General features: G+C 36.4%; 1 protein-coding gene across 2 annotated transcripts in view; it reads left to right on the top strand.

Moving 5' to 3' along the window:
• Positions 1-24,779, top strand: part of VPS13C (vacuolar protein sorting 13 homolog C) — a 190,577-nt gene that overhangs the window by 72,994 nt on the left and 92,804 nt on the right. For both annotated transcript variants that reach the window (XM_079768767.1, XM_079768768.1), the window contains exons 26-36: positions 2,526-2,679; positions 4,261-4,340; positions 7,008-7,067; positions 10,989-11,151; positions 12,444-12,560; positions 13,457-13,560; positions 13,739-13,906; positions 14,420-14,724; positions 17,892-18,039; positions 18,764-18,875; positions 23,776-23,912. In XM_079768767.1, the coding sequence (XP_079624893.1) occupies positions 2,526-2,679; positions 4,261-4,340; positions 7,008-7,067; positions 10,989-11,151; positions 12,444-12,560; positions 13,457-13,560; positions 13,739-13,906; positions 14,420-14,724; positions 17,892-18,039; positions 18,764-18,875; positions 23,776-23,912 (1,548 nt within the window). The remainder of the gene's footprint in view (positions 1-2,525; positions 2,680-4,260; positions 4,341-7,007; positions 7,068-10,988; positions 11,152-12,443; positions 12,561-13,456; positions 13,561-13,738; positions 13,907-14,419; positions 14,725-17,891; positions 18,040-18,763; positions 18,876-23,775; positions 23,913-24,779) is intronic.

The following is a 24,779-nucleotide window of genomic DNA, read 5'->3' as shown; positions in this document are numbered from 1 at the left end:
CAGATGAGGCCCAGCTGTGAAGCAATGCAAGCTGCTGCAGGGCCTTAGGCCTTCTTTTGGATGCTTTGGAGCTCTGACCCAGCTGCAGTTTGTTAGGTTTTAGGTTGCCAGGGGAACAGGCCATTCATATGCAAAAGCTGCTGTGCACAACTTGGGTGGGGTTGTAAATTGGGTGGGGTGGGGTCTCAGGGCGTAGCAAACAGCAATGGCTGCCAGTCCGCCCTGCCCCGGAGAGGTCCCCGGGTCTCTGTGTCCCACGGCCCTGTGCAGGAACAATGATTGCTGCAAGTACCTCTGGAAGAAAGCCGCCCTCTCGTTCCTGCCTGATGCCAGACAGTCCAGTTTCTCCCCATATGAGTCTGGGTCCCCAGAGTCTTGCTTGGAACTGGAGTTTAGAGCAATCGGGAGCTTGTATCTACCTCCTGATTGAGAAAAACAACAGCGCCCCCAGTTGTCAGCCCGTTTCACATGTCTCTGTACCTCCGCACTTCTGCACCTCCGCACCTCCTACCAGTCTCAATGTGTTTTTTTCTTTCCTTCTAGTTGTAGAACTTGCACTCAACCATGTTTCCCGTGGTTCTGGATGATATCTGTTTTATCTTTTAGTTGGAGTTTTGATGTGGTTGTGAGAATCAGCAAGTACAGGTGTTCACCTATGCCGCCATCTTGGTTGTTCAAAACAGAATAATCCTTATAAACTTAAAGTCACATTATGTCACTGCTTACCTACTGGCTTCCCATCTCAGAGCAAAGGGCTTAGTCCTTCCTATGGCCTACAAGGGCTTTCATGGAATTCTTTTCACTCTACTCCAGCTATATTTCATTCATTCCTGCAGTAAGTATTTATCAAGTGCCATCATGTACCAGGCATTGTTTTAGGTACTGGAGCTAAAGTAGTGAGCAAAGTTCTTGTCTCATATTGTTTTCACTTGTCTTTTAGTCTCCCTTACTTATACCAAAGCACATTCTTTGTGCTTACTGTTTCCTTTGCCTGAAATACTCTTCCTGTATAACTTGATTCTTTACTTCCTTTAGTATTTACTCAAATGCCATCATATTGGAAAGGTCTGACCCCCCAATACAAGATAGCAACCTTCATTTTCCTCCATTCTCCCTAGAATGTAGGCTTCATGAAGACAAGAACCTTGTCTCTCCAGGTCACTTCAATGTCTTTAGTGGCTGGCACAACTTCATACATGGTAGATGATGCCCAATAAATATTTTATTAACTATTGAATGAATGAACAAAAGTGATAAATAATTAGACTCCTTTAAGAAAAAAAATAGTAGTACTGTTTGAAATATTTTTCTCAATTTGACTTTTTTTTTTGCCATTTTGAAGTTTTAAATGTTTCTGTAGTGAAATTTATTGAATTTTGTGTTTATATCCTAGTTTTAGTGTATGTATAGAAAATTATTCTCCATTGCAAAAAATACCCATGATTTTATATTTTATGACATCAATGTTTTCATTTAAATCATCAATATATCTCAAATTTATTTTTGTATGTCAGTTCTGTATTGAATATTTTTACTATAGATTCTGTTTTTCAGGTGACATTCTTCCTGGTTTTTCTTAAGTATATAGTTTTATTACTGCTTATAATACTGATTTTTGCTTTCTTTCAGCATTTATAGTGTTTCAGTTATTATTGCTGCCTCACAGGTTATCCCAAAATGTATTAGCTCAAAACAGCTATTTTATTTTGCTTACAGTTTTGTGGTTTAGGAATTCTGGAAGGGTACAGTTTAGTAATTTTTGTGTATAGTCTTTTACATACTTATAGTCAGATTTGACTGATGTTATAGTGACCTGAAGTGTCAGAGGGGCTCAGAGGTGGCTCACCGATGAGGCTGGCCATTGATGCATGGCAGCTAGCTTCCCTCAGGATGAGCATTTACGGTGGAAGTTTCATAGCCTTTTTTGACATTGGAAGTCATTATAGTATTACTTCCTTTGTACTCTGTGATTAAGGCAAATAACAAGCCTGCCCAAATGTAAAGGGACAAAGACCCTCCATCTCTTGTTGGAGTGTCAAAGAACTTGCATGTTTTAAAAATTGCCACATATGTATTTTATTTTTCATCTGCTAAATAAATTGAATAATAGTATAATAGTGAATTTCCAGAATAAATTTGAATAGTAGTATAATAGTGAACATCCTTATGTTTTTATTTTAGTGAGAATGTTTCTTTTATCACTAAATATGATTTCTTTTTTGAGATACAGGTTTAAGAAAGTCTTATTATGGAAGAATCCAGACATTCTATTTTTACTAAATTAAAAAATATAAATCAATAATGGATATAAAATTTCATCATGATTTCATATAGATATAGTTATAATTCTTAATAATAGAATTTAGATGATAATTTCCAATCATAGTAAATAAGTTAATGGTAGAAAAGTGTGAGCAAAATTTTTACGCTTCTCATTGATGATATGTGCAAAGAAGGATTTTGTTTTTGCTTTTTTTTTTTTTTGGTATGATTCAGATTGCTTAACCTTTCATTGATTCTTTTAGGTGATTTTGGAATTTACCAAACAACAGAAAGAAGAAGATACAATTTTAGTATTTAATGTTACTCAATTAGGAACAGAGGCTACAGTGAGAACATTTGATTTAACTGCAGTATCTTACCTAAAGAAAATCAGCTTGGATTACTATGAAATTCAAGGTAATATACATAAAAATGGAAACAATAGCTAATAATAAATATAAAACCACTTTTCTGTGCCTGAAATACTTTAATTTATATAACAATGTTTATAATAAAAAATAGCTAGCACTGTTCTAAATATTTTTCAAATAATAACCCATTTAATTCTTATAACAATGCTATGAAAAAGGCAATGTTACTGTCTCCAGATTGCATATGAGGAAACTAAAGCAAAAGTTTTTTATGTAATTCATCCAAGGTCTTTCATCCTCGTTAATGGCTCAACCCTTGAAATCTGGATTCTTAACTACTATGATTTACTACCTCGGAGAGTCCATATACTAGTAAATCTCTTTTATATGGGAGTATTATTTCCATTTTACAAACAAAGAAAGGATAAATAGTTTACTTACTCAAGATCATGCGTCTTTTGAATGGCCAAACCTAAAATTTATTTCTGGGTTTATAATATTGAAGTCCTTGTTCTTTCTATTGAATAGGGAAGCAGCACCACGTTATAAAAATAAAAATGGTGGAATGTAAAATTCTTTATTTCAGATGTGCTTATAGTTTATTTTAGTACATCTTGTGTGCTCATGAGATAAATAAGGAATGAAAGAATCGGTGAACCCACTTAAATTAAAATTACCTAATATTTTAGTCAAATAAAATACCTACATTTTATTTTTTTCAAAAATAGTTGAAACCAAAATAAATCTCAGTTTACGGGGAAAAAGGGGTTATATGTTAGTAAGTTTCTCTTAGCACTGTTAAGATGGAGTTTATATTAATATTTTAAGGTAAACAAATACAAATAAGTTTTCTAGGCTATTTTTTTCTTTAAGGAAAGTTATTTCAAGGGGAAATTCTAAATGTCTCAGAAACAGGAGTTATAGAACTACAAATAATAAAACAAAGATGGATTCAGTAATGGATAAATGACTTCTCCCTCCACAGCTTCTTGAGGCAGTTCTTTGGTACATCTACTTAAGGATATAGAAGACATCTGGTAGTACCTGTTGTTTTTAAATTCAAAGAAATATAACATTTCCACTCCAATAAAATATTTTTCTATGTAAGCCTTCTCTTGGTCTAAACAAAGAAAAACTATTTATATTATTTGTTAAGAATGAGATATTTGTTCAAAGAATTTTATAGTTCAACAGGATATTACATATATTTCTAGTGCAACCTCCTTTTTATATAGTTGAGAAAACTGAAGTTAAATGGGTTTTGATAAAGGAGATGAACTAGAATTCACATTTTCTGATTATTACAACTGTAGTCTTTCTACTGCCTTACAAATGCATACATGGCCTTAAAATATCTAGAGAAATTTAACTTTTTTAAAACACAGGTATAAAATGAAAGAAAATAAATATGCATGTTTTTATGTTAGTTGGATGAGAAAGGTAGGTTAAGGATTTGGATTAATTTATTTCTTCACCAGTGATAACTTTAGCATTTAATAACCATGTAAATATGGGCAGATAGGCTTTTAAAACTTAATTTTTTTAAAAAAGAATAAGACATCTAGAAAATTCTAAACTTAAAAGAGAGCAATTTATTTGAAACACTTTTTTTTTTTCTTTAATCTAGGATCCAAAAAAAAGCCACTTCACTTGATTAGCTCTTCTGACAAACCTGGATTAGATCTTTTAAAAGTGGAATATATTAAGGTATAGTCCATATCATCCTGTATAATAAAGAGGTAATATGCAAATTGACCATCATGCCCTCCCACAAGATGGCTGCTCCCATGTAGTCACAAGATGGCCACCACAAGATGGCTGGCAGGGGAGGGCAGTTGTGGGCAATCAGGCTAGCAGGGGAGGGCAGTTAGGGGCGACCAGGCCAGCAGGGGAGGGCAATTGGGCACGATCAGAATGGCAGGGGAGGGAAGTTGGGGACAACTTGGCCGTCAGGGGAGGGCAGTTGTGGACGATCGGGCCGGCAGGGGAGCAGGCTGGCAGGGGAGTGGTTAGGGGGTGATCAGGCTGGCAGGCAGAAGCAGTTAGGAGCAATCAGGCAGGCAGCCAGGCGAGCAGTTGGGAGCCAGCAGTCCTGGATTGTGAGAGGGATGTCTGACTGCCGGTTTAGGCAAGATCCCACAGGGCAGTTGGGGGCGACCAGGCTTGTAGGGCAGGGACGTTGGGGTCCTTTGGGATCGGGCCTAAACCGGCAGTCAGACACCCCCCCTAGGGGTCCCATATTGGAGAAGGTGCAGGCTGGGCTGAGGGACATCACCCCCCAGTGCACGAATTTCGTGCACGAGGCCTCTAGTCCTATCTAATAAAGAGGAAATATGCTAATTGACCGTCACTTCCTCACAAAGATGTGCCACCCACAGCCAATAAGGAGGGAGTATGCTAATAGACTACCATGCCCTCAAAGATGGTGGCACCCACAGCCACAAGATGGCGGCACCCAGTCCCCCCCTCAGCCCCATTGGGTGGCAGGTGCGTGGCAAGGGTGGGCCTGCCCCCAGCTGGGTCTGGCCACTCCATGCTCCTGCCTCCAGAGTCCCCTGGTCCCCTCAGACCCCCTGCCGCCCAGGGCCAGCCCAAAGAGAAGACCAGCCTTGGATGGCAGCTGTCCAGCCACCCAGGGCCAGCCCGAGGCGCAGGCAAGCCTTGGATGGCAGCTGCCCAGCCGCCCAGGGCCGCCTGAGGCTCAGGTAACCAGGGCTGGCCAATGTTTGCACTGCCGGCAGTGGCAGCAGCAGAGTTGTGAAGGGAGCATCTCCTTCCCCTGATCGCCGGGTCGCCTCCCGTCCCTGAGGACTCCCGGACTGTGAGAGGGGGCAGGCCGGGCTGAGGGACCCCCCCTCCAGTGCATGAATTTTCATGCACCGGGCCTCTAGTGTTTATATATTTATTGTATACTTCAAACTATCCCCTGAAAGGAAAAATATGACAATAGATTACTACAGGCTCTGCATGTGTATCATAGGTTTTAATTATAGAGCTATCTACTCTTTCTCTTTTTATTCCTACACCTTCTTTCTTTTTTCACTTAAGTACAGGACTAGACTAGGATTTTTACAAAGCCATCGAACATCTTGGGTTGAAGTAGGTCCTACTTCTAATTTCTAGGGTATATTCACTTACCTGTATTCATTGCATATATAGGTTACATTTGTCTGAGTATTCTACATCAAGAGGGATAAAGTAAAATTGAATTGGGTTCAGTAGAGAACTGCCAGAATTAAGGACTCAAAAATTTACCATATGAGGAATGGTAAAGGAACTAATGTTATTTAGCTTTATTTAAGACTAGAGGCCCGATGCATGAAATTTGTGCAAGAGTATGCCTTCCTTCCTCCAGTTGCCGGCACTGGCTTCCCTCTGGCACCTGGGACCCAGGCTTTTCTCGCAGCCCCGGCTTCGTCCGGAAGGTCGTCCGGTCTAATTAGCATATTACGCTTTTACTATTATAGATTCGTTGATTTGTTTAATCATTCAACACTATTGAATGTCTTTATGTGTCAAGTTCTGTTAAGTACTTGGGTTACAAAGATGAAGACTATTAGGGAGATAGATAAAAAACAATGATAACATAATGTGGTGATTTTCTAATAAAGAAGAGCACAAAACATATGGGAACAGGCAGGCAGGAAAACTGCCTCACATAAGGTAAACTTCTCACATAAGGTAAAACTTTGAATTTACTATGTATATTTCCAAGGAGTAGAACTTGAACCAATGAGATAGATTTTTATTCAGTGTAAAGACATCACTAAGTCAAAGTTTTCTAAGGATTGAATTTGTAAGAAAAAGAGGTATTCTCACTGGAGATATCATAAAATAGACTTGTCAAAGACATTATACAGGGATTCAAGCATTACGTGGTAGATGGGCTAGCCCAGTGGTCGGCAAACTCATTAGTCAACAGAGCCAAATATCAACAGTACAACGATTGAAATTTCTTTTGAGAGCCAAATTTTTTAAACTTAAACTTCTAACACCATTTCTTCAAAATAGACTCGCCCAGGCCGTGGTATTTTGTGGAAGAGCCACACTCAAGGGGCCAAAGAGCTGCATGTGGCTCATGAGCCACAGTTTGCCGACCACAGGGCTAGATGACCTTTAAACCTTCCAAACTCCAGAGTTTATAACTCTGATTCCTAGCTGCATTTTCCACAAGTGAATGTTGTATGTTTGAAGAGGACAAATTTGCATAATTATAATAAATTATTTGGATGTAACCTAAAATGACAATATTATTAAATATATAGTATATATAAAATACAACTGTAACAATATAAATAAACTAGAGATCATAAATAAGTAATTTATTTATTTGGCCTTAATTTCTTCAGAACTTTTGTTTGTTTGTTTTTTTAGGCTGATAAGAATGGACCTAGTTTTCAAACTGCTTTTGAAAAAACTGAACAAACAGTTAAGGTAAGAAATTCTATTAAAAGATTATAGCCTGTTTGAAAATAACCTACTCTGGAAGTCTCTAGTATCCTCAAAGGAATATTGACTGGGTAATTCGATGAAATAATGAAGAACCAATAAAAATTATAAATCAAACTCATAGATACCATGCTCTGTGTTCATGAGCACTAAAGCTATTGTTAGGACTTATATCACATCATAATCTCTATACAGTAGGTCCTCGGGTTACGTCGGAGATCCGTTCCTACAGTGCGATGTAACGCGATTTTCGCAGTAAGTCAGAACCCACATATGTCACCTACGTCACTCACATGGAGCACATACACAGCAATAATGAAGTGAAACAATAAAAAAAAAATTAAAAGAAAGATAACAGTTCTTGACCTTTACTTGTGCTAAATCTATATAAATAAAAATGTAAATGTTCGTTTGTTCAAAATCTTAAATCTCTGAAAGTTCTTCACCGATTGCTTTGAAATTTTGACACAACTTTGCATTCTAATACGCCCGTGTTTTTATATACCTTATACCTACTATTATATAAATGTCACACCTGTGACAGGTAAAAACATGCTTTTTTTGAAAAACAGCGCTATCAGTTGAACGTAATAGCAACACACACTATCCTAAATATTTTACGATTCCATTTCAGTGTTTCTGATTTACGATCCATTTACGATTTCCAAATTTTCAATTTTATGATTCCATTTCAATGTTGATAATGATTGAAGATTTGTGCTTAGAAATCTCGAACAAAGTTCTCAATCAATTGGGAATGCCATCACCGAATTGATCTGCTGCTGTTTCGTTCGATGTAGAATTGCGTTGTGAACAAAATTACAACACGGGTGATCTTTTGTCGTATGTGCAATCAAATATTCTTAAGCTAACGCTTGAGCAAAAAGGCATTTATGATCAAATAATGCAAACTGTCAATAACGCGGTTGGAGAAATCTTCTTAGATGCGCCAGGAGGAACTGGTAAAACGTTCCTAATTAGATTGATTCTGGCAGCAATTCGATCCCAAAATGACATAGCCTTAGCTCTTGCGTCGTCCAGAATAGCTGCGACATTGCTACCAGGTGGAAGAACTGCTCATTCTGCTTTGAAATTGCCATTGGACATGCAATTCATTGAAACTCCCATGTGCAACATTTCCAAAGCATCCGGCATGGCAAAAGTATTGCAGAAATGCAAACTTATTGTTTGGGATGAATGCACAATGGTGCACAAAAAATTGCTCGAGGCTCTTGATCGATCATTGCAAGATTTGCATGGAAATATCAGACCATTTGGGAACGCATTAATATTGCTTGCAGGAGATTTCAGGCAAACATTTACCTGTAATTACTCGATTGATACCAGCGGACGAAATAAATGCTTGCCTGAAATACTCTACTTTGTGGCGACACGTAAAGCCGTTAAAATTAACTACAAATATGTGTGTCCAGCTGCAAAACGATCCATTAGCTGAGATATTCTCACATCAATTGCTGGAAATTGGGAACAGAAAGGTGCCGGTTGATCTGACCTCAGGACGAATTTCATTGCCTCATAACTTCTGAAATTTAGTGACGTCAAAAGAAGAATTGGTTGAAAAAGTATTTCCCAATATTCAAACCAATTATAAGAATCACGATTGGCTGAATGAACAAGCTATTCTTGCTTCCAAGAACAAAGACGTCTACGAACTTAACAATATTATTCAGTCTAACATTCAAAGCGAGGCAGTCACATACAAGTCCTTCAACACTGTTGTGGAAGCAGATGAAGCGGTTACTTATCCAACAGAATTTTTGAATTCACTTGATCTGCCAGGGATGCCACCACACATACTGCAATTGAAAATCGGCGTGCCAATTATCATGTTGCAAAATATCAAACAGCCAAAGTTTTGCCACAGCACGCGGCTTGCAGTAAAAAAATTAATGAGCAACGTCGTAGAAGCAACAATCTTGACAGGACCTTTCAAAGGTGAAGATGTCCTCATTCCTTGCATTCCTATGATTCCAACGGATATGCCATTCAATTTAAGAGATTTCAATTCCCAATTCGATTGGCGTTTGCAATCACCATCAACAAAGCTCAGGGCCAATCTTTAGAATTGTGCGGTTTTGATCTAGACACGGATTGCTTCTCACATGGACAATTATATGTTGCGTGTTCTAGAGTCGGCAAACCAGACAATCTCTATATCTGCACAGATAATGGAACAACAGAAAATATTGTATACCCACAAGCATTGTGAAATTAAACATATTAGAAACGTGCGCTTTCTCTTTTCTTTTCCATTTAACCAGACTGAGCCACAGCAACGCGTGGCTGGGTACAGCTAATAAATAATAAACATAAAGCACATATGTACATACATCGAAATGACGGAACTTTTTTTAAAATATAAATAAATGGGAGATGGCAACGTAACCACAAAACAACGTATGTCGAGTCTGATGTACCCTGAGGACTGCCTGTATATAAAAGCCTGATATGCAAATTGTCCCCTCGGGAGTTCAACTGGGAGACTGGGAGTTCGATCACTCGCTGTGATGTGTGCTGACCACCAGGGGGCGGTGCGGAACGAAGTAAGGTCCTGGCAAGCAGCAGGCAGCCAGGGAAGGAAGGTCCTGGTCAGCAGCCGGCAGGCCCCAATTGGCTCTGATTGCCAGCCAGGCCTAGGGACCCTACCCATGCATGAATTTTGTGCACCAGGCTTCTAGATATTTATAAAGAAGGGAGAGCTATAGACGGGAAACTTTGATTTACAAAGAACAATTTTAAATATATCAAATTAAATAACTATTGCTTAATGCAGGTCTGAGAAAATTATGTGAATTACAAGGAGAGATGTTGAGTACTTCCTGGAGCCATACTAAGATAGTTGTGTAGAGGAAGAACAGGCAAAATGTAGTTGTGGGTTACATTATAAAGAAAATGAAAGAAATGTGTTTTAGATTACACTTTTGAGAGATATGATACCTGTTGATTATGGTTAAACTTTCTTTTTATAATTTTTATATCTACTTAAGTGTTTTGAAGCAGTGCAAAGAAATTTTTATATAAACAAAAATTTTAAAAAGTTTTTAAATTTTCTATTAGAAAATTCTTAAAAGCAATTTGCATTGCCCTCTTAGCTTTCCGGAGTCATTGTTTCAAAAAAATCGAATATTTTTCTTTTTTATGTTATATATTCTTTGGTGTTTTTTTTTTAAAAATGATACGACCATCATTTTGGTTTCAGAAGATCATTTAATGACCGAGAGCTCACTTATAATTGTACTTAATTTTTTTAAAAAAATTGATTTCAGAGAGGAAGGGAGAGGGAGAGAGAGATTGAACATCAATGATGAGAGAGAATCATTGATTGGCTGCCTCTTGCATGCCATCCTTGCTAGAGATCTAGCCCGCAATCGAGCATGTGCCCTGACTGGGAATCTAACCATGACCTCCTGCTTCATAGGTCGACATTCAACCACTGAGCCATGCAGGCCAGGCTGTAATTGTACTTTTTACATTTAAGTCTCATGAATGTCACATTTGAAGTAATTTCTTGACTTTTGGAGTTTCATATTCTAACTTACCTGTTCATAAAATAAATAGTCAATTGCAGATCCCAAAACCCACTTATATGTTGAATATTGGGATGGCCATGACAAGCAGATTATATACTCTGTGATAATTATGCTACTAAAGTAGATTAATTAGGTTACTTTGATACTCAAATGAACCTCCGAGGTAAGTTAAGTGTAATTTTCTCTCCATATATTCCTATTTAAGGAGTGTATTGTGAATCTTCCTCTCCTATCTCTTCCTTCCAAGTTGTGGAAGGCAGGAGGCAAGCCTAGCTAAGAGCCTTTTGGTTTCATCTTGGAGACTACTGTTATAATTGGCCTGGGAAACTAATTTTTCTCTTTTAAACATCTCTAGGTGGCTTTTTCATCTTTAAACCTGTTGCTGCAAACACAAGCTCTTCTCTCTTCTATTAATTACCTGACAACCATTATTCCATCAGATGGCCAAAGGATGGGTGATACCAAGGAAGTACAAATTTCAACTGAAAAGCAACAAAAAAATTTAGCTCTGCAGAAAGGTATGAAAACAGCTTGTTTGTTTTTTGTTAGTAAGGGTTTTAGAATTCTAGAGCTAACTGGGGAATTTTAAGGGACCTTCTAGTGTAATCATTTATAGGCCATTTTCCTCATTTTTGTTCTTTTCTTTAAACTAAATCTTTCATGAGTGCCTTACATGTAAACCAAATATAATTTTTTAAAAATGTCTGTTTTTGTTCTTATTTTGGTGGTGGTGGTGGATGATTTTTGGTGGGTAATAGAAGAAAAAGACCTGCATTTGCACTGAGCTTTTCATACCCTCTTAGTGGCTCCTGAATGGGCTCCATAGAGGGTTAGCTTTCCCTTCCATTTTACAAATAAGGAAATTAAGAATCACAGACATGAGGTCAGAGGTATAGGGATAGCAGGTAATTGATTAGGAGCCTAGATTTTGGATCAGAGAGAACTCAGTTCAAGTCCCAACTGATACTTAAACCTTATTATTGAACTTCTTTGAGTTTCAATGTCCTTATCTTATTTAAATTCTTTCCTGTTAAATGATAAAAGTAGCACATCTCACTATTAGAAATGAAAACTCTACAGAATATATAAAGCAAAAGAAGTATTTGAAATGTTTAAGAATTTTATAATTTTATTTTTGCTAAAATTTTTTGGTGACATCCTATATAATAAAAGCCTAATATGCTAAGTGTCCGGTCCTTTGGTCAGCCGTTCAACTAATTAAGGCGTAATATGCTAATTATATGCTAAGGCCGCTCAACCGGTCGCTATGATGTGCACTGACCGGGGGCGGGGAGGATTGGGCCCAAGCCAGCAGGCGGACGTCCCCTGAGGGGTCCCAGACTGCAAGAGGGTGCAGGCTGGGCTGCGGGGGCTCCTCTCTCCCTCCCCCACAGTGCACGAATTTCATGCACTGGGCCTCTAGTAGGTTAATAAGATGATATAGGTTTCAGGTGTACAGTTCTATGCTACCTCTGTATATTGCATTTTGTCTACCATCCAAAGTCAGATCTTTTTCCATCACTATATATTTGACCTCCTTTACTCTTTCTTATTCCTACTTACCTTCCCTTTGGTAACCACAATACTGCTGTCTGTGTCTATGAGTTTTTGTTTTTCTTGTTTGTTCATTTGCTGCTTTCAGTTTTATATACCACATATGAGTGAAATCATATAGTTCTTAACTTTTTCTGTCTGACTTATTTCGCTTTTTAAAAACAGAATTGTGATTCACTTAATATAGGAAAGAAACCTTAATAGAGTTTAGTTTACTAGGATTTCACTGTGATAGAATGCTTTGTTTCATTTGTAGTGATTGTATCCTCTAAAGATAGTGACATTATTGACTTCAAGCTGTTTGCCAAGTTGCATGCTTTCTGTATCAATGTTTGTGAAGAGAAGAACAATATTGCTGAAATCAAGATTCAAGGTAAAGTTCTCATAGTATTACAGTTTGTTCAAAAGATAAGGTGGTTTTTTTTAAACTGCTAAATAATATACAAATAGAGGGCTCTGAGCTGTAAAAACTGGGTACTTTTATTAAGAACATAATTGGACAGCATGACACCTACTCTTTAGGATATAGATGTTGATCAGACTCAGATCATTAAATTGAACCACACTTATTGGTATTTAGCACCTTTCTGAGAGTTGTCTTGGAGGTGAGGATTACTAATGTATATGTAGAGATGCTACTAATGATCTGAGATAAGTGACGATCCAGAATTCAGGTAAAGGTCTATGAAAATGCTTTATCTTGGTACAAAATGCAGAGCAGCCTTATCATGAAGAATAAAACCTGGCTATATTATTCTTTTAGGCAAAAGCTGCTAAGAGTAATTTAGCTTCTTTCTATGACTCTATCTTTATTAGCTCAGTGTGATCTGCTAAAGGTCAATAATATGTTTAATGAAATTCTTGAAGAATTTAAAAACGAAACAAACTAGAGTTGTTGTCTTTGTTCTTTCTAAACTGGAAGTGCATCTATTAGTCTGAATTTAGTTCATGAAACTTTTATAGTGTTCATGTAAATGACTGGATATAAGGTGTAAAGGATTAACTAAAATCCCAAAAGATAATCTATTTGTACTAGATTTTTTTTTAGAAGGTTGAAAATTCAGTAATTATTTTTTGATGAGTTAACAGGTTCCATTGTTTATAAAAATAAAAATATCTAATATCTCAACTTATCAATTGGGAGTTCAAACCATGCTAAATTTATAAATGTATTACACCCAAAATAAAATTATGCAATGGGAAGAAACATCTTTAAGATCTTACTTTATTAAATCTTCAGAAATTATAATAATAAACATTTTTTTTCAGGACTCGATGCCTCTCTCCTTCTTCAGTCAAGAAAACAGTCTCTATTTGCGAGACTGGAAAATATTATTGTCACAGATGTTGATCCCAAGACAGTTCATAAAAAAGTAGGTGATAGTAATAGTTAATATTTTTTGATGACTTGAGTATGAAATGTTATTTTAAAGTATATTTTATTTTTAAAAATATCAATGAAATATAATTTAATAGAAAATTGTTTCTATAATGGGCTTTTATTTTGTCATTATCCTCTTGGATGAGTACATTCAAATCTCTCCTTTCCAGGCGGTGTCAATAATGGGAAATGAAGTTTTTCGTTTTAATTTGGATTTGTATCCAGATGCTACTGAAGGAGATTTCTATACTGACATGTCCAAAGTGGATGGTGTGGTTTCACTGAATGTTGGCTGCATTCAGATTGTCTATCTTCATAAGTTCCTCATGTCATTCCTGGTAAAATCATTATTTATAGATTGACTACTCAACTTAGAAATAATTAAGTCTGATAATAATCATTGCAAATATTTCAAACTCCGGATTTTAGGGAATGCATTGTTTTGATCATAGATGTTCTTTATGTATTAATGTTGAAGTCAGACTCGCTCTTTAACAGTTGAAATATGAATCATTTAATGATTTTCATCTAAAAGTGCAATTATTTTGGCTAAAACATAATGAAACCAAATTCTTAAGTACAAAGACTATTGAAAATATTTTTGTCTAAAAAAAAAATAAAATACTTTTTTCTCTGTTCCTCAGCCATGTAACTATAGTTACAATGAGCACTTCTGAGGTAACTAATAAATATGGGTGGATAATCAGTTAATCCTTTCCAATTCTTGAAAAATAGCCCTCAACTGAAAGTTATCTATTGGAAAAAAATTAGCTCATAAATAAAATGATGGTATTATTAATGATGTGCTTGTCTTCTGTTTGAATTTATCCTTTTATATTTTGTGTCCACAGAACTTCCTGAACAATTTCCAGACAGCCAAAGAGGCTCTGAGTGCTGCCACTGCCCAGGCTGCAGAAAAGGCTGCCACAAGTGTGAAAGATCTTGCCCAGAGGAGTTTTCGTGTTTCTATCAATATTGATTTGAAAGCACCAGTTATTGTCATCCCACAGTCTTCCATTTCCACCAATGCAGTAGTGGTAGATCTTGGGTTAATGAGAGTTCAAAATCAGTTCAGTCTGGTGTCTGGTGAAGACTACTTAAACCCACCAGTAATTGATAGAATGGATGTACAACTAACAAAGCTTAAGCTTTCTAGGTATACACTTTGAGTATTATTTAATGTTTTCCATGAAATTTTATGATCATTGAAATCCATACCCAACATCTTCCTATGGCACAGAACATTTTAAAAAAATGTTTTTATTGATTTTAGAGAGGAAGGGATAGGGAAAGAGAGATAGACACATAGATGAGAGAGAAACATCAACATTGATTGGCTGCCTCTAGCTGGGGATTGAGCCTGCAACCTGTCTATGTGCTCTGACTGGGAATAGAACGAAGACCTCCTGGTTCATAAGTTGGTGCTCAACCATTGATCCACACTAGCCAGGAAAATTTTTCAACTTTTTATTTTGAAAAATCTCAAACCTATAGAAATTGCAAAAATAGTATCATGATTGTACCATGGATCCTTCACCTAGATTCACCAATTGTTTACATTTGCTTTAACTCTATGTATATGTAGTATCATTTATGACATTTAAAATATTTTATTTTTTATTGAGTATAATACACATATTACAGTATATGGGTTTTGGGTGTACAGCATAATGATCCAATACTTGCATATATAGCAAAGTGATCACCACAGTAACTTTAGTTAACATCCATCATCATGCATAGTTACAAAATTTTTTTCTTGTGATTATATCTTTAAGGATCTACTCTCTTAGCAAATTTAAAATATACAGTACAGTATTATTAAGTATAGTCACCATGTTGTACATTATGTCTCCAGGACTTATTTTATAACTGAAAGTTGAAACAGTTTTTTGCTAAATCACTTGACTTTAGACATCTTATATGGTGATTGCCAGAGAGAAGGGGTGGGTAGGTGGAGGTAGAAGAAGGTAAAGGGGGGATATAAATGATGATGGAAGGAGATTTGACTTAGTGTGGTAAACACACAATACAATATACAGATGATGCATATTGTCTACAGATGATACAGTAGAATTGTATACCTGAAACCTATATAATTTTATTAACCAATATCACCCCATTAAATTCAATTAAACAAAAAGAGAATCAACATCTTAAACACATTAGCATGTGTTTTCTACAAAAAGGGTATTTAGCCTCTTATATAACCATAATGCAAATTCCACATAAATTCTGGAAGTTTAACATTGACATACTAGCCTCCTATATAATAAAGGGCTAATATGCAAATTGACCAAACAGCGGTATGACCTGTTGCTATGACACACACTGACCACCAGGGGGCAGACGCTCAATGCAGGAGCTGCCCCCTGGTGGTCAGTGCGCTCCCACAGCGGGAGCAACGCTCAGCCAGAAGCCGGCCTCACAGCTGGCGAGTGAAGCGGTGGTGGTGGGGGCCTTTCCCACCTCCGTGGCAGTTGGATATCCCCTGAGGGCTCCCGGACTGCTAGAGGGTGCAGGCTGGGTTGAGGGGACCCCCCCCCCCCGCTAGTTATCTAATATGCAGTCAGTATTCGGATTTTACCAGTTGTTCCAAGAATATCCTATATAATAAAAGGCTAATATGCAAATCGACTGAATGTTAGAATGACCAATCGCTATGATGTGCACTGACCACCAGGGGGAAGACGATCAATGCAGGAGCTTCCCCCTGGTGGTCAGTGCATTCCCACAGGGGGTGCATCGTTCAGCCAGAAACCCTGAGCTGGGCTCATGGCTGGTGAGCACAGCGGCGGTGGTGGGAATCTCTCCCCCCTCCGTGGCAGTGCTAAGGATGTCAGACTGATGGCTTAGGCCCACTCCCCATGGGCTCCCGGACTGCGAGAGGGTGCAGACCTGGCTGAGGGACCCCCCTGAGTGCACCAATTTTATGCACTGGTAGGTCCCTAGCAGCTGCCAGCTGCTGGCCGGTTACGCCCTCCCTTCCCCCAGTTGCCTGCTGCTGCTGCTGGCCGGTGCCTCCCTTCCTTCCCCTGGCTGCCTGGTACCACCACCGCTGGCCGGGGCCTTCCTCCCTTTCCTAGGCCGGCCCCACCCCCTGGTTGAATTCCTGGATGACCTCCCCATCGAGTGGAAAATTTGCATACTACGCTTTTATTATATAGGATTTTCCCTTGACCCAGGATTACATATGGCATTTAATTTTATGCTCTACTGCTAAGGGGGATTTTGTACTGATAGACATTTTTCCTGGAATAGCTCTTTAGCCTTTCTTTGTTTTTTATGATGATGACAGTTCTGAAGAATACAGTCTAGTTTTTTCATGAAATGACTAGTAATTTTGTCTGGTGATTTTTCATGATTTAATTGACCTTAGAGATTTTTGGCAGGAATACTGTGTAAGTAATTATGTATTGGTAGAGCTAATACTAGAGGACACTTGAAAGTCTGTACATAATTCATTTTAAAATCATTTTCTACCCCATCCAAAGAGATTTAATTATCCTGAATAAAAAATGAATGATTACCTGGCAAGTCTAAAAAATAATCCTGGGAAAGAACTCCTTAGTAAATACTATTCATCTTGACATTTTTCCTTTAATCTATACCAATGCACATATTACTTTTTGAACAATGGTACTTGATGGTTTCCCCCCCATATATTCAACAATATGAATTTCTTTTTAAAATTTATTGTCACCTGCCCTGGCCAGTTGTGCTCAGTGGTTAGAGTGTCAGCATACATTCAAAGGGTTGAGGGTTCCATTCCTGATCAAGGGCACGTACTTTGGTTGCAGATTTAATCTCTGGCCGGGTGCTGGAGGCAACCAATCCATGTATCTTTCTCTTATGTCGATGTTTCTCTCCCCCTGCCCCCCCCACCCCCCCGCCCCAAACCTCCCTCCCTTTCACTCTCTCTAAAAATCAATGGTAAGAACATCCTCGGGTGAGGATTAAAAAAAATTTGTTGTCATCTATCCTCTGTTCAAAGAAAAAAGTTTTCTTAATGGCTGATTTTAATCTGTCCTTGCTAGGGTATATAAGATTTGATAGACTGAGTGTAGAAAACACCCAAACAGTATATTTAAAATCAGTGTTAGAGCAGCAACTTTTTTTTTTCTTTATTAAGGTATTACATATGTGTCCTTAACCCCCATTTCGGCCCCCCCACCCCCCACCCTCCCACCCCTCTGCTCATGCCCTCAACCCCCTGGTGTCTGTGTCCATTGAGAGCAGCAACTTTTGACTTTGTGTTTTTTTAAGATATGCTGCATTTGCTCCCTATGTTTATGCATATTTATCAATTATATTTTTCATTAGGACAGTGATCCAGCCTGGCATTTCCCATCCTGATATTCAGCTGCTGCACCCAATTAACTTGGAGTTTTCTGTAAATAGGAATCTGGCTGCATCTTGGTACCACAAGGTGCCTGTTGTGGAAATTAAAGGACATCTTGAGTCAATGAATGTAAGTATGACAGTTTAAAGAAATCTTTGTTACCAAATTTAGATTCTGAAGACTTTCTCAGTACAAATACAAATGAAATATGGAATTTTTTACTGATTGATGTAAGAAAAATTTCAGTATGATGTCCAACAAAATCTGGATTACTTTTAGTAGGATTTAATCTTCAGTTAAGTATAATTAACTTTTAAATTTGTATTATGTACATATTAGCAGAGGTCTGTATGTAAATTACTTATTAGTATATTATATTACATGTCATTCTATATATTATATATTATATATACACACTTTTATTTTAGGGATATCTAAGTACCACTAAGGTAATTATAGCATTGAGGGAAATGCCAATTTTTCATATTTTAGGTGGCCTTTTTTTCCATTCAGATTGTTATTGTTTAAAAGTGGAATTTGTATATTTCCTTAAGTTGTCACATTTTTTAAAATAAGATGAATTATTATTAACTTTCACTAAGGATCATATAAGTTAAGTAGATGGGACTGATGTTGACTCATAAATCACATTGTTTTTCTCCAAATACTTTCCTGTCTTTCAAAATAAAAACTTTAACATGAAATAAGTAGTGAAATACTTGAGTGAGTAATGAAGGTATAATTTTTCGGTCCTTGTTAAGATTATTTATACTTAAAGTCTTGTTATGTTCTGTATTTAAGTTGTTGCATTTAAAAATGAAATATCTTTATCTTTCAACTTCATATTGTGCAGGTTAATCTAAATCAAGAAGACCTTAATCTTTTATTTAGAATACTAGCAGAAAATCTTGGTGAGGCTACTACTGAAGACTTGAATAAAGTGAAACCAAGAACACAAGAGACTGGTAAGAGGCTGACAGTAGGTGGCATAAACATGTGTCTAATTTACAATTTACTAGGGGAGAGAGACAATAAAAATGAAGTAAACAAGTATATATTTACATATTGCAATTTGTTGTAATAAGAAAACAAATAGTATGGTATTGGATACAACCATAGTTTGCTTTTTAATTAAGCAAATAGTTATAGTTCCAGACTTCTGAGTTGCATAAGGTAGGAGGAGTCTATAAAGAAGGGTTTCAGATTGATAGTTGATTCTTGGAATAATTATTAAATTTGCATTTATAGAAAAAAATTTAAGTTGGTACTAGGTTATGGTAGCATATTTGTTCTGATTTTTTGTTGTTGTTAATCCTCACCTGAGGACATTTTTCCATTGAATTTTAGAGATAGTGGGAGGGAGAGGGAGAGACAGAGAGAGAAACATTGATGTGAGAGAGGCACATCGATTGGTTGCCATCCACATGTGCCTCGACAAGGGTTGGATGAAGCCTGCAACTGAGTTACATGCCCTTGACTGGAATAGAATCCACTGAGCCAAACTGGCTAGGGCTGTTCTGATTTTTAAATAAGGGTTAGTAGTAAAATATCTATAAGAATTGAAATGATTTATACATTGCTCTTCAACAAAGATAGAGAAAAAAATTGTCCTTCAATAAAAATGCAAAGAGTGTTTAAATGGTTACAATGTCCCTTTTGACTTAAAGACAAAGTAACTACCACACTTATTTTTTAAGCTGTTTTATATGTATGCATATATACATACATGTATATAATATTTAATTTTTAAAGCAAATGGTACCATTCTGTATGTGTGCATGTGTGTGCATGTTTGTGTATTTCTGCACTTCGCTTTCTAAAAAATTAACAGTGTATCTTATTGTTCATTCTGTATCTGTCTGTATATACTATGTATAGAAGAACTGCCTCATTCTTTTTAAGGCTGCCTGGTACTGAATTCTGTTGAAGTACTATACTTTATTTAGGAAGTCCCTATTGATGGACATTTAAGGTTGTTTTCAGTCTTTCACTCTTAACTTGTTGCACTGAATATCTTTGTATAAGTGTAGGAGAAATACCAGGACTGCTGGGTTAAAGGTATTTAATTAAATTTTAATGAATACATTTAATAACATTAACTAAATTTTGACAGATCTTGCCAGTTTTCCCACATAGAACTTGTACTAATTTTGCATTCCCACCAGGTTTTTTTGTATATACCTTTTCTAACAGAGCACGTTATCAGATTTTTAAATTTTTGTCAGTTTGCTAAATGAAAAATGGTATCACATTATTTTTTTATTTAAAAAAAACTTTTAAATACGAAACTAATACTGTTATACGTAAATTATATATCAATTAAAAGAAAAAACCTGAACTAGGTAAAAAATACTTTTTACCGCCTGCATGTTAAAACACATAGTAAAGTGCACAAATCTTAAAGTGTACAATTCAATGAATTTTTACACCAGTATAATCACCATGATTAAGACATAGGACATTTACAGTGTAGCACCACAGAAGGCCTCCTCCCTGTGCCCCTTCTCAATCAATACCCAGTGCCCACCTTGACTCCAAATCCACCCAGCATTAACTACCATTGTAATTTGTAATGCTACAGATAGGTTAGTTTTGCCTCTTCTTGAATTTCATATAAATGGAATCATACAGGATTTACTGTTGTTTTTTTAAAAAATTTCCTTTATTCAGCATTTTGTGAAATGCATCCATGTTCTATGTAGCAGTTGTTTGTTCTTTTTATTCCTGCACCATAGTCATTATATGAATGTATCAACATTTTATTTTATCCACTGTACATTAGATGAACATTTGGGTTTCTGGATTTTGGGTATCAATTATAAAGTTGCCATGAATTTTATTGTAAACGTCATTTGTCATAGATAAATACTGTTTTTTATTTGGTATATAGCTAGGAGTTAGAATTACTGGGTCATATGTTAGCTTCAGTAACCTATGCCATATTATACCAAATAGATTTTCCTACGAGCAATGAGAATATGAGAGTTCCAATTGTTTCACATCCTCACCAGTATTTGATATTGTCAATCTTCCAAAATTTAGCCATCCTGACTGATATGCATTGATATCTCTACGAATTTTGTTTGCTGATTACTAATGAAATTGAAAACCTTTATATACTATTTGCCATTTGGATACCCTCTTTTGTGACATTTTTATTGAAGTCTGTTGACCATTATTTTTATTAAGTTATTTGTATTTTTTCTAATGGATATATAGAAAAATTTTATTCATTCTTGATACATGCCCTTTACTGGTTATATGTATATGTGTTGATATATGTGCCGAAATATATTCTCCCTCTCTGTGGTTTACCTTTCACTCTGTAAATGCATCTTTTTTTTTTTTTTTTAATATATTTTATTGATTTTTTACAGAGAGGAAGAGAGAGGGATAGAGAGTTAGAAACATCGATGAGAGAGAAACATCGATCTGCCGCCTCTTGCACACCCCCTACTGGGGATGTGCCCGCAACCAAGGTACATGCCCTTGACCGGAATCGAACCTGGGACCCTTGAGTCCGCAGGCCGACGCTCTATCCATTGAGCCAAACCGGTTTCGGCTGTAAATGCATCTTTTAAAACAAATCAGTGATTTTTATTTTCTATTTAAGAAATCTTTGCTTATTCCAGGAATTGGTTTATAAAAGCAAAATAATTGCTAGAATTATTTCCCCTGGATCACATTATGTTTAGAATAGTGCTTTGCATAAAGCTGTAATTAAGAAACCTTTCCCTAGGAATTGCTTTCTCAAAGGTAATAATTAATAGTAGTGGTTTTTCATCTGGGTTTCTGGAATTTATTTATTTATTTAAGTTTATCGGGGTGACATTGGTTAATATGATCATATAGGTTTCAGGTGTGGGTTTCTGTGTTATAAGATCTGTATATTGCACTGTGTGCCCACCACCCAAAGTCAAATCTTCTCCCGTCACCCTTAACCTCCCACCCCCTTCCCTCTGGCAACCACCACACTGCTGTTTGTGTCCACGAGTTTCAGTTTTATATTCCACTTATGAGGGAAATAATATTGTTCGTAGCTCTTTTGGATTGACTTATTTCACTTAGCATAATATTCTCAAGGTCCATCCATGTTGTTGCAAATGGAAGTATTTCATCCTTTCTTATGGCTGAGTATTATTCCATTGTTTATATATACCGCATATTCTTTATCCAGCCCTCTATCGCAGGACACTTTGGTTTTTCCATGTCTTGGCCACTCTGAGTAATGCTGCATTGAATATTGGGGTGCATATACCTATGTAAATACCCAGGAGAGAGATTGCTGGGTCTTAATTTTTTGAGGAATCACCAGACTATTTTCCATAGTGGTTGTACCAGTATACATTCCCACCAGCAGTGAATGAGGGCTGCCTTTTCTCCACCGCATCTTCCACACTTGTTATTATTTGTCTTGTTGATAATAGCTATTCTAACAGGTGTGAGATAGTGTCTCATTGTAGTTTTGATTTAAATTTCCCTAATTGGTGGTGAGGTTGAACATCTTTTCATATATTTGTTGGCTGTTTGTATGTCTTCTTGGGGAGAGGTGTCTGTTCAGGTCCTCTGCCCATTTTTTGATTGGGTTATTTGTTTCTTTGGTGTTGAGTTCTTTATATATTTTGGAAAGTACATTTTTGTCAGAGCTACTGTTTGCAAGTATCATCTCCTATTTGGTTGGCTGACTTTTTGTTTTGTTATCAGTTTCTTTTGCTGTGTAGAAGCTATTTAGTTTGATATAGTCCTATTCATTTATTTTTGCCTTTACTTCCCTTGCTTTTGGGGTCAAGTTCCATAAGTTTGGTACCTATATTTTTTTCTGTGTAACTTATTATTTCTGGTCTTATATTTAGGTCTTTGATCCCTTTTGAATTAATTTTTGCACATGGGGACAAACTGTAATCCAGTTTCATTCTTTTTCATGTGTCTTTTCAATTTTCTCAGCACCATTTATTGAAGAGACTATCTTTACTTCATTGTGTATTTCTGACTCCTTTGTAAAAAATTATTTGTCTATACACATGTGGTTTTATAACCGGGCTCTCTATTCTGTCCCACTTACCTGTGAGTCTGTTTCTCTGCCAATATCTTGTGTAATTAATACTGGGCAAGGTACTGAATCTATTGGAACCTCAATTTGGTCACCTATGAAATGAGAGCAATAAAGTTTTTATCTCATAAGGTTGTTGTAAGAATTGAATGAGATTATCCATGGATAACCCTTAGTACAGTGTCTAGCACAGAGGTAAGCACTTAGCAAGTGATAGCTATTATTAGTTTTGTGTATTACAGTTTAGAGAGCAATTTTATTGCATCTCAAGGTGTACAAATTTCCGGACATTTTATTTGTATAGCTTTACTTTGCTTCTTGGTATGGATAAGAGGCTCTAATTACTCCCTCTTTTTTTCTTGTTATGCTCCTTATGATTTAATCATATAAAACTACATTCTGTTTGAAAAATCTATTGGGATGTTATCTCTCTATGGTTTTCCACAACCTCTCTTCTTATTCCTGGAATGTCACTTTTGTGTGAAGACGTCCACTTGAATGATAACTCTCCTATTAAACTTTTCTTGACCTCCCATAAGAGTGTCATGCCTAGTTTTGTGCTTTCTGTGCATTTTATATTAATATTCGTTTATTTAATATGACTAGGTGTAGCCTGCTTATTTTGTTTGTTTGTATGTTAAAGTATACATCTCTTCTACTAACCCATAAGCTTTCTAAGGGCTGGAGCTGTGTATTACTAATTTATGGATTTTCAGTTCCTGCACTAGGTTGAGTGTACTTGTATAAGTCCTCAGTGAGTATTTGTGGAAAAAAAAGAATTTAAAAGTGAATATATTTCTTTTAAATACCTTTAGGTGAAATTAAAGGGCCACTTGAAATCTCTGTATCACAACAAGATGTACGTATTTCACAAGATACTTTAACAGCTGGAGTAGAAGAAATTAGATCTGTAGACATCATTAATGTGCTGCTGAATTTTGAAATCAAAGAGGTATGTAATTTTTATCTGTTTTTATAAAGTAAGGTGAATAAATGATATTTACAATTACCTCTACTAAAATAAACTTGTAGTTATTGATATAAATGAGAAAATCTTATATAGGCTATTTGTAATTTGTATGTAGTAGTAATGTTTGAGAGTTTGTTAAAGATGAATTATATTTGAGGGATATAATATTTCATAGAGAAAATGGTAGCATGCCCTATAATGTGCTTTTCAGATAATTTTAGGATAATTAGGAGGTGGCTTGCTTTGGATTTCATATAGGAAAGACAGGAAAGGGAAAAGATGATAGGAAAATCCCATGCAGATTTTAGAAATCCTTAATAGAATAAAACATAGTATGTCTATATTTTTAAAATGTTTCATTACCACTATCTGGTTTCCATCTGCAGATTCTTGAGAGAAGATTAAATGTATTTTTCTCTTCTGTATTCACACATTTAAGAAATATTCATTGCATGTGCTTAGTGCCAAGGATACAGAGGTAAAAGGCACAGACTCTGAATTCAAACAAAAAAACAAACAATTAAATTTTGCTAGTGTTCCCATTAAAAATATGCCTAGTGGAGCTTGAGGCAGTGATGGTAGGGAGAGGGCATCTAAGCTGTCTGGGAGCATCAGGGAATATTTCCTGAAAGGAGTAACATTTGAGCTGAATTTTAAAAAAAGAGTAAGATACAGTCTGAGAAAAGGGAATCAACAAAGGGGCTAGGACAGGGCATAAAGTTGTGAATATGTGAGAAAGCATAGCGGATACAGGGACTTGCAAGAACTTCCTCCAAAATCCCTTCATCATTAAATAGTTGTATAGAGGTTGTGTTCTTTCTCTGAGTTAACAAAAATAAACATTTAAAC

Source organism: Cnephaeus nilssonii, assembly GCF_951640355.1.
Source record: "Cnephaeus nilssonii genome assembly, chromosome: 4".
Lineage (NCBI taxonomy): Eukaryota > Metazoa > Chordata > Mammalia > Chiroptera > Vespertilionidae > Cnephaeus > Cnephaeus nilssonii.
The sequence above is the reverse complement of the archived record's forward strand: the minus strand, read 5'-3'. Positions and strand labels throughout refer to the sequence as shown.